Below are 10,847 nucleotides of genomic sequence, written 5' to 3'. Positions count from 1 at the left end.
TTGGTGTCGGTAGTGGGCGTGGTCACTAATGTTCACTAATTCACCAGTTCCCCCATCAGAACCGTGAATTTAAGGCGCCTGAATAACCTGCATGTTGGGGTAGTGGGCGGGGTCACTAATGTCACTAATTCACCAGTTCCCCCATCAGAACGCTGGAATTAAAGCGCCTGATAACCTGCATGTTGGTGTTGGTAGTGGGCGTGGTCACTAATGTTCACTAATTCACCAGTTCACCCATCAGAACGCTGGAATTAAAGCGCCTGATAACCTGCATGTTGGTGTTGGTAGTGGGCGTGGTCACTAATGTTCACTAATTCACCAGTTCCCCCATCAGTACGCTGGAATTAAAGCGCCTGATAACCTGCATGTTGGTGTCGGTAGTGGCCGTGGTCACTAATGTTCACCAGTTCACCCATCAGAATGCTGGAATTAAAGCGCCTGGTAACCTGCATGTTGGTAGTGGGCGTGGTCACTAATGTTCACTAATTCACCAGTTCCCCCATCAGAACGCTGGAATTAAAGCGCCTGATAACCTGCATGTTGGTAGTGGGCGTGGTCACTAATGTTCACTAATTCACCAGTTCCCCCATCAGAACGCTGGAATTAAAGCGCCTGGTAACCTGCATGTTGGTGTCGGTAGTGGGCGTGGTCACTAATGTTCACTAATTCACCAGTTCCCCCATCAGAACGCTGGAATTAAAGCGCCTGATAACCTGCATGTTGGTAGTGGGCGTGGTCACTAATGTTCACTAATTCACCAGTTCCCCCATCAGAACGCTGGAATTAAAGCACCTGATAACCTGCATGTTGGTGTCGGTAGTAGGTGTGGTCACTAATGTTCACTAATTCACCAGTTCCCCCATCAGAATTCTGGAAATAAAGCACCTGATAACCTGCATGTTGGTGTTTGTAGTGGGCGTGGTCACTATTGTTCACTAATTCACCAGTTCACCCATCAGAACGCTGGAATTAAAGCGCCTGATAACCTGCATGTTGGTGTCGGTAGTGGCCGTGGTCACTAATGTTCACTAATTCACCCATCAGAATGCTGGAATTAAAGCGCCTGATAACCTGCATGTTGGTAGTGGGCGTGGTCACTAATGTTCACTAATTCACCAGTTCCCCCATCAGAACGCTGGAATTAAAGCGCCTGATAACCTGCATGTTGGTGTTGGTAGTGGGCGTGGTCACTAATGTTCACTAATTCACCAGTTCCCCCATCAGAACGCTGGAATTAAAGCGCCTGATAACCTGCATGTTGGTGTAGGTAGTGGGCGTGGTCACTAATGTTCACCAGTTCACCCATCAGAACGCTGGAATTAAAGCGCCTGGTAACCTGCATGTTGGTGTCGGTAGTGGGCGTGGTCACTAATGTTCACTAATTCACCAGTTCCACCATCAGAACACTTTCATCATATGTAGCATTGAAAAACTATGGCTCAAAATGACCCTCTTTGGCAGATTCTTCAGACCTGTGGAGTGATGCTGAAAGCCCTTCTTCTTTACGCTTGATGTAGTCAACATAGGAGTTGACAGATAAAGTCCTGCCCACTTGGTCCATTTCAGAAACCAGGTGAAATGGTAAAAACTACCAGGATCTGAGACAGTGCAGGTTAGCAACAGTTGCTATGAAAAGAGGCACAGTGATTGGTGAACAGGTGGAAATTCAGGCTGAACTAGGATTGCTGAGCAGGATTCAGGTCAAAGGCCACAGTGTTGGTCACACAGCACCAGTTATCACCAGTAATTTCCCTCCTGGCTGGACTCTGGTGATATCAGGTGCTGTCTGCGCCAATGTCCAGGTTCAAACAAGAGGTCCAGGCTGCAGAAAGGCCACGTGCCCTCAGGAGGGACCTTCGACCTTCACCGTGGTGATGGCGGCCATGAAGCAGCGCTGGAAGAGGCGCTCGGGGTCGGCCGGCTGCGAGTCGCAGTCCAGCTTCGGGCTGAGGAAATGCTTGCGGAGACCCCGGGGTCCACGGGCAGCAGGGGCCACAGAATCACTCAGGACTTCAGTGGGTTCTGTACAGACCACAAACCACGCGGCCCTCTCAGTAACAAACACACTTGAATAGTCAATCTGTTCATATTTATTGATTTATCCTATTAAAAAAAGCCAGAAGCAGAACTTGCGGTTTTCATAAGCAAATCCTGCCTATAAACAGCCACTTACTGACCATTAAAAGCGATGGGTGTAATGATTATATACATTTCTTCCATCAGCACCACAGTAATTGAGTGTAAGAAATAGAATATAAGGTGGGTGAACCTGTGTAAGAGTCCCATTTTACTCCCTGAGCCTAGACAAGTGTACTCGGGCCTGGTGTAACCAGGCCAGAGGAAATCCCGAACACGTGCAGCTTCCTGCCACGGCCACTGATATTTCCACGTAAAGTGCAGCAATTACCTTTTAAAAAGCACGCAGGGTCTGACGTTTCGACGCATAATTACAGGGCGCCGCGGTGAACTATTACAGAAATGTCTCTGGCACCACAGGACACTCAGGTTATTTTTACGCAGACCATTTGTTCCCTGTTCATGTCCTGCTGTGTTATCTTATTGAAACGTGCACAGGAAACAGAACTCAGCTTCTGCTCTTTTTATCACGGAAAGAAAAATACAGAATGACCAGGATAGCATTATTATTATTCATATCTAATGACGCTGCGGTGCGAATGATGGACTCTTACAAAACCAGACGTCCCAAATAATGTCAAACTTGACCGAACACATCATGGCCACGCCATTTTATGTTCGCTTCATTCTGAAAATTTAAAATATTCTGATGAAAATCATTTTTGGAAATGAAATTAGCGCTGATGGTGGCTTTATATCGCAGCTGGCAGGACACCGTGTCCACAGGAAATGTTTGTCTGCATTTGGAAGACGCTACTTATAAACGTGCTTTAGAGCGTGGTTCGCTAGGACCCGATCTGTCTTAAGAACGTCTGAAAAGGGAACCCCCGCTAGAAACTCCGCCCTGTGCTGCAAGCCTAGCCCCGCCCCATGACCGCTAGTGTCAGGATGTTAACATATTGATGCGCTGGCCCCGTCCCATAATCAGTTAGAATTAATTCGATTTGCCAAATCACTGCATTCAAAAGAAAATAACCGGGGTTATAAATGCAAATATGTCTGTTCAGATATTAATTGATCTGTGAAGGGTCCCGAAAATGACATGTCTACTGTATTTCTAATCAATTCATTCTAATGACCTCAGTGTGTAACCTTCTGCAACGCTGAAGAGTTCCAGTCTAATTAACCGCCATTAACAGCGCAAGGGCGGAGTCTCTCACCTGGTGCTCTGAGGGGCAGGCCATTGTCGCGGCGGGCGGGCTTGGTGGCGATGAAGAGGTAGCACAGGACGCACACGGTCACGAGGAACGCCAGGAGAACAACAGCTGCTATGGACAAGCCCACCAGAGCCCCCACGCTGCAACACAGAGGGAGGGGCCGTGACACCGGGTTCATGTCGGCCTGACATTTCATCCATCTCGCCGTCATGGCAACTAATCAACATCTCCGGCATCTCACGACTCGGTTTTAAATGCGAATCTTGTATTCATCCATCCGCGCCACTCCGCACCATCTGCTGCTGCATATTCAACTTGATGAACAGTTGAAGCGAAGGAGAAGACATCATCTCAGACCAGGGGTGCTGCTGCAGATGAAACCCTACTGGTGCACCACCCCCGGAATTCCAATTCCCTCATTTACTCCCTGACGCGGCTGCTGCTGCTGCTGCTGCGTGGAGGAAACGTGCAGCGACCACGTACACTTCTGGGACGCCGAACTGTTTCATAGGGCCGCCTTTCGCCTTGGCTGCGCCGCTTCAAACCCTTTTCAAACCCGTACAAGAGGATTGTGTCCTGGCACTGCCATCTTGGAATGTGACCCAGTCGTTATGAGGTCAGTTATGAGGTCAGCTGACCTCATAACGTAGCCAGATCATAGCCCCGCCCCCACAGGCTGGTACGGTAGGAACTGGGCATGATGCACCACCACTCAGGGACCATCATTCCATGGTCTAATCTAACGCTGGAGCCTTTCTTCTCAGATTGACCACATTTAGTGGGGTTAACATCGTTGGTGTGGAAAAGCAGATTTTTTACAATGAAAACATTTACATTTACAGTATTTACCAGACGCCCTTATCCAGAGAGACTTACAGTCAGTAGTTACAGAGACAGTCCCCCCCTGGAGACACTCAGGGTTAAGTGTCCTGCTCAGGGACACGATGGTAGTAAGTGGGGTTTGAACCCGGGTCATAGGCGAGTGTGTTACACACTAGGCTACTACAGCCCTCAGAAAACAGAAAAACGAAACGAAATAACTTAAAATGAAAAGGTAAAATGATCGTACATCACGTCAAATACACAGGCAATGTATTTGACAGCTGAATAAATTAATGAATTTTTCGTTTAATCGAACTAACGGAACGGCGTACTGCGCATGCGCAACAGGCGACCCGCCACTTGGTGCGTAAAAAGTTCGCAAACGGCGCCCGAGGGGTAAAAAGTGACAGGTGTCATGTGGCTAAATGTCTGAGAAATATACAAAAAAAAAAACGGGACACAAGCAGATGAAATAAGACGGGAAATATTCGTATTGGTAGTAGCAGCCAGGTGCGTACTACCATCGTGTCCCCGTCCACGACACTTGACTGTCCCTGTCTCGCCTCCGGATTAAAGTCACTTGCCTGAGCCACCACATGTACCCGTACTCGTAGGGGAAGAAGCCGTTGGGGTCGTCGCAGCAGTACTTGATGTCGCTGAAGCCGCAGCAGAAGGCGGCGCGCGCGTCGCCGTCGGGTCGCGGGCACGAGAAGCCGGCGACGTGCGCGTGGGTCGCGTTGCGGTAGCTGGAGCAGACGGCGCTCATGGCGGCGCGTAAAGTTCCGGAGTTGGGGCTCCTGCTGCGGGTCTGTCGGCGGAGCTCTGGCTTCGTCGTCGTCGTCGTCATCCTCACCCTCCTCGGCAGGTCCCCGTCGTGCGTGCGCACGTCACCGCGGTCCTCGGCTGCCCAGGATCGCAGGATCGATGCTTCATTTCACATTCTTCCGTTCCCCGCAGCAACAGCTACTGTGCATCTGCACCTCTTCTCCAAGATCTCCAGGCAGCAGGATGCATGGTTATTAAAACCATGGAGGACTGTCCCCCTGGAGACACAAGCATCATGAGGAGGACTGCAGATGCCCAGTAGCTGCTCTCCATCTCCAAGATCTCCAGTCAGCAGGAGGAAGCAGGCTGCAGCATGGTTATTAAAACCAGGCAGGGAGCACAAATCCTGGACACTGGAGGACTGTCCCCCTGGAGACACAAGCATGAAGCCATGTGCCCATCATGCAAGTGTATTTCTGAGGACGTTCAGACACTTACCAAAAGACATTTCGTCATATTCACTTTTTTTTTTGTCCTTTCTGTGAACGAAAAAGTGACAACATCTTCCTTCTCTCGTGACAGAAGGTTCATCTTTATGTGGACAAAATGCAAGTTGACATAATTCATTTCGTGTCCCAGAAATAAGCACTTGACACTTGGTGGCCCGTAAGTGTCCCCTCTGTGCAGGCCTGTGGTGGCTTCAGTTGGTCTGATTTGACATCTTTCCTGCTGGATTCACAGAGCTGTGCTGAAGAAGACATTTCTTTCACCAGAAAAGGTTTCTACTAAAACAATGTGATGGTGGATAAACGATGATGAAGCAGCGTCCCCGTCTGATGGTTCGAGAACAAAACACGACATTGCTGCATTCCGGCAGTCGGTCAATCAAGCAGAATCTTCTAAACGGCAATGAAGAGACTAACGCAACTTCCATTTAGAGTTTAGTGAGAAACGTGGCCTTGTAAATTTGTTCCTTCACTTTAAAATCTCAGTCACTTTTTTATTCCACTTTTTCCCGAAGATCTGACACTATCCCAGAGCCTCTAAGGCTTCTGATGATCTACATCACCTGATGGAGCTCCTCTAGTTTTGGATGCAGGTAGGAAGGTTTTGGATTCCACCCAGAGCTCTTTAGCCACCTGTTGGTGATGCAGGTGGTGTTCAGAGACCATGGAGGTCAGTTGAAGGTGAGGAGCTGGTGAAGGTCTCCTTGTTGTTGTGCTACAGTGCGTCAAGGCCACTTCTCTTCGTACGAAAGGAGGCTTCCTCTGGATTTTCATTGCTTCACCATGCAGTCACATTCATCATTTATTCATACAGAGAGGAATTGACTTCAAGCATCCAAGAAAATTTATTAAATATAATTCAAACCAAATTCTAAATCACAGAAATGGACCAGTTCAGAGAAATGAAAAGTCCAAATTACCATCATTTACCGTCATGCCTGAGCATAAATTCTGTTATCTGTCATCAGATAATTTGTCTCACATGCATTACAGTTTAATTCTAAACCCTTTTTTTTTACCATATCCAAACCACGAGACATTCTCAATAGCCCAAAACCCAGAGGACCTGTGTCGGCCCCATTAAAGGTGTAATCGGAAGGTTGTTGGGTTCAAATCCCGAACCGGCAGGGTGCCACTGAGCACAGAATCGTCCCCACGCACTGTCATGGCTGCCCACTTCTCGCCAAAAGGTGATGGTTAAAGCAGAGGACACGTTTCGCTGTGACAATCACTTCACTTCAGTGGTCCCCTCGATGAAGGTCCCGTCCACACATGCTGCTCCCCAGGCACCTGTCATGGTGCACACTGCTCACCAAGGGTTAAATGCAGAGGACACTTTTCACCGCGTCACCGTGTGCTGCGCTGCAGTGTCTCACAATGACAACCACTTCACTTTTTTCCACTTTTCTCTTTCAGACGAGTGAAACTGATCATCAGCGAATAATTCAGTGGCGCAGAGGCGACCCCCGGTGGCAGAGTCCCGCCAGTGCGAGATCTGCATGCTGTACAGAACACACTCAATATGAGCAGCATGCGTCCCTACATCATGTCCTGAGGGTGTAGCAGCATCACGTCCACCCCAATCTTTTTATGTCTGTGCTGGTAAGAATAGGGACCGATATTTCATCTGTACTGTTGGTGTCACATTTAGATTTCTACGTACTGTAAAATGTCCGAATTTAAATACGATTTGTGACCGCCTGTCTCCGAGGTGGATGTCATAAAGAGATTTCTCTGCACGTATTCCAGGAAGAAGCCGGGATCCATGGTCACCATCAATGTTTGAGCGACGTCTCGGTTTTATCCGGTAGCTGTGGATAAGTAACACAGTGACAGTGTTTACCCTAACCCTACCACTGTTATTTCATGAAGGTCCATGGTGGGAGGATCTCCACGTTCATCATGTCATTTCTGTGCGGTGAAGTGCATTTTCAGTGAAAATCTGCCTACAGAGGTGAGTTTATGAGAGAATAAATGTACTTATTAATGCAGAATCCAGCTGGAATAAATATGTGGATCACCCGATAACCCACGCCTACACGTGCATCTCAAAAAACAAGAACAATGTGGAACATTTAACTTATATATCCTTTATTCATTACATGCACACTGTAAACTAGATTATTTTTTGCCTACAATCAATAAAAAATGATTTCCAAAACTGAAATGCCCAACTCCTGAGAAGCATCTTATATAGCCAGAACCGAATTAAATGAACACAATCCACCTTATTCTGATGTAAGGACTACACCCCTGCGGTTCTCGAATGGTTTCTCTCAGCAGATATAAGTCAGTTCAGGCTCCCGCTGCACCGCTGGAGTTGCTATAGAGATGCTATAGAGATGCTAAATAATAAAGTGAAGTGATTGTCACATGTGATACACAGCAGCACAGCACACGGTGCACACAGTGTCCCTGAGCAAGACACTTAACCCTAAGTTGCTCCAGGGAGACTGTCCCTGTAACTACTGATTGTAAGTCGCTCTGGATAAGGGCGTCTGATAAATGCTGTAAATGTAAATGTAAATGAAATTTGTCCTCTGCATTTAACCATCACCCTGAGTGAGCAGTGGACAGCCATGACAGGTGCCCGGGGAGCAGTGTGTGGGGACGGTGCTTTGCTCAGTGGCACCTCAGTGGCACCTCAGTGGCAGCTGTCAATCATGCCTACAGGCTCCTCCCCTTTTTGTACTCTTTTGTGTGGTAGGGTGGTAGGAGTCTAGCGGGTAACACACTGGCCTATGAACCCAAAGACCCAGGTTCAAACCCCCCTCTCGTAAGTCGCTCTGGGCGTCTGATAAGTAATTTAAATGTAAATGTGTCACCTGTAAATGTGCTAAAGTATTTTTTTATGGGAGAAAAACCACCCGCTCCATCTAGAGTGCAGGGTGTCAGGGTGTCATTGGAGAGTGTGATTATAATTTTTTTTTATCAGGTTCCATAATTTGTCAGTTCTTGATAGATTTAGTTCATTATGATCACTTTTTTTAACCATTTGACTGTCATAAAAACAAATCAGAACTGTTCCAGTAACAATAACCCAATGTCCTTTGTAAAATAAAATAAAATGAAATTACTGGGAATTTGGGCAGATAAACTAGTTATTGTGGAGTCTGACTGACACCATAATACCCAACACTAAATCTAAAAAAGCTAAACAATAGCCAAGAACTGTGTGTGTGTGTGTGTGTGTGTGTGTGTGTGTGTGTGTGTGTATGGTTGCTTGGTCCCTGCACTGATTCATTATTGACGGCCTGGAGTCCCAGTGAAACCGCTCTCCTGGATAAATCAATAATGAGAGTAGAGCGTTCTGATTCGCTGGACAGGGGGCACTGAGTTGTTTCCACTAAGTGGGGCTGCGTTCACAGAAGAAGTCTCCATAAATGGCCTCCAGACAGTCAGCACATGAAACAAAGGGCCATGGGGTGGAGGGATTTGTTTCTTTGGCCTTTATAGTGGAATATGGTGAAAAGGTTCATTGTTTTCATAGTTGAATTTAAAAAGAACATTCTTTCCAGAAGCTGGACATTTCTGTAAACTTATGAATACAGTTTTTGTTGAATCATTCGAGGTCTGGGATTTCAGCCATAATCATTAACACAAAAAAAAAAATATTTACGTGTAATGAAAAAATCACAGTTGACCTTTCTGAATCAAATTCCTTTACAATGTTGTACTTTTTACATGCAATAGTACGTTCTGTTATAAAGTTGTATTTATGCATGTAACTTTACTATGCATGAACCAAACTGAAGGTCAGGATATGGTTTTGGAGTAAAAGGCAGAATTTTTGCCTCCATAAATGTCATGAATGGCTACAGGAAACGATCAGCACGTCTCATCAGAGCAGCTCTGGAGGATTTGCCCGGGAGGCAGAGAGGAGATTTACATTTTACATTTACATCATTTACCAGACGCCCTTATCCAGAGCGACTTACAGTCAGTAGTTACAGGGACAGTCCCCCCCTGGAGACACTCAGGGTTAAGTGTCTTGCTCAGGGACACGATGGTAGTAAGTGGGGTTTGAACCTGGGTCTTCTGGTTCATAGGCGAGTGTGTTACCCACTAGTCTACTACCAGCCAGATGGGAGAAGAAACAGAGAGCGCCGCTGCCTCCTGATTAAAATTGCATGCTAATGTTCAGTATTAATGTGCAGGGCTGTGTACATTTTTTGGTGCAGGTAATCAAGCAAAAAAATAAAAAATATTTTTTGCATAAATTGCATGAAATTGCATTGCATTGCATTTCATTTAACACCCATTCATTCATACAGATGTCCAATCTTCAAACAGAAAAATATCAACAGATTAATCAATTGCTTTCTACAAAATCATGAACTAGCATACACTGAGATGGTGATGGTCCCGTAATTTACAGTTTCGTGATTTATTAATAAGTACCTTTACCTTGTTGAAATGGTAACGGCCAAACCAAGGAAGGAACTGCTACATCACTGTCTGGTACGGGACCTGCACCGTCGCTGAGCAGCGGGTAGTGAAGACAGCAGAGCGCCTCATGGGGGTTCCACTTCCACCATCTCCCAGCTCTACGAGGAACACCTCATCCGTCCAGCTCGGAACATGATGAAGGACTCTCACCACCCCTCACGTGCCTGGTTCTCCCTCCTTCTGTCTGGCAGACGGTTCCGCAGCACCAGAACTGTAACCTAAGAGCTCCAAATGCACCGCCATCACTGGAACATGGTTAAACTCAACAACAATACACTTCCAGCCTTATTCATCTGATCTTTGCACATTTTGCACATGTTTTCTCATTGTGCACACGTTTGTCCTGTCTTGTGTGTCCTGTTTGAAATATCCAACATATCCACTTACAAGCGTCCTACATGATGTTGTCCAGTTATGTCCTGTTCGACCTGTTCATTGTAAAGAAAAGTTTTACTTTTCTCCTGTAGAGATAACCTGTACAGTATTTAGGTTTTAGTTAGTTTGTATAGATTAGTTTAGTGTGTGTATATATATATATATATATATATATATATATATATTTTATGATTACACTGTGGGGGGTCTGTATGAAGCATTATTTTAATACACGGTATATACTGTGTATACTGTCGTACTGACAATAAACCAACCTTGAATCTTGAACATGAACTGTCTTGTGCTTCACTTGTTCTTATTTTTAGTTATTTTTTGCCAGTCATGCCAGAGACGTGATGCTGCTGGTTCTTAACCAGGCCCCGCCCCCTGGACCGGCCATTTCAGGGATGTGAAGGCTGCCAAAAAAAGGAAATGTGCATGAATCATACAAAATTGACATTCAACGCGTCATGTTTGAAGAGACGGATTTCTTTATTTGAAAGGTGTGAAGGGAGCTGGATTTCATGATTTATTTTACTGGGAAGTGCGCCATGCAGCGCATGGAGGAAGAGGGAAATGATGGCGGGTAGTGATGCTCTCATCATGTTTGTTCAGGAATGTGATGAGACTGTCATGT

At 46.2% G+C, this 10,847-nt stretch overlaps 1 protein-coding gene across 1 annotated transcript; it reads right to left on the bottom strand.

Moving 5' to 3' along the window:
- Positions 1-1,276: 1,276 nt before the first annotated feature.
- On the bottom strand, positions 1,277-5,221 carry LOC114789079 (protein shisa-like-2A). Its single transcript, XM_028978154.1, has 3 exons — positions 4,700-5,221; positions 3,297-3,433; positions 1,277-2,022 (listed from the first exon to the last, which is right to left on the bottom strand). The coding sequence occupies exons 1-3, from the start codon at positions 4,960-4,962 to the stop codon at positions 1,844-1,846; spliced, it is 579 nt and encodes a 192-aa protein (XP_028833987.1). The 5' UTR covers positions 4,963-5,221; the 3' UTR covers positions 1,277-1,843.
- Between the last annotated feature and the right edge of the window lie 5,626 nt (positions 5,222-10,847).

Source organism: Denticeps clupeoides, chromosome 4, assembly GCF_900700375.1.
Source record: "Denticeps clupeoides chromosome 4, fDenClu1.1, whole genome shotgun sequence".
In the NCBI taxonomy this organism is placed as follows: Eukaryota; Metazoa; Chordata; class Actinopteri; order Clupeiformes; family Denticipitidae; genus Denticeps; species Denticeps clupeoides.
This window is presented reverse-complemented; position numbering and strand designations above follow the sequence as displayed.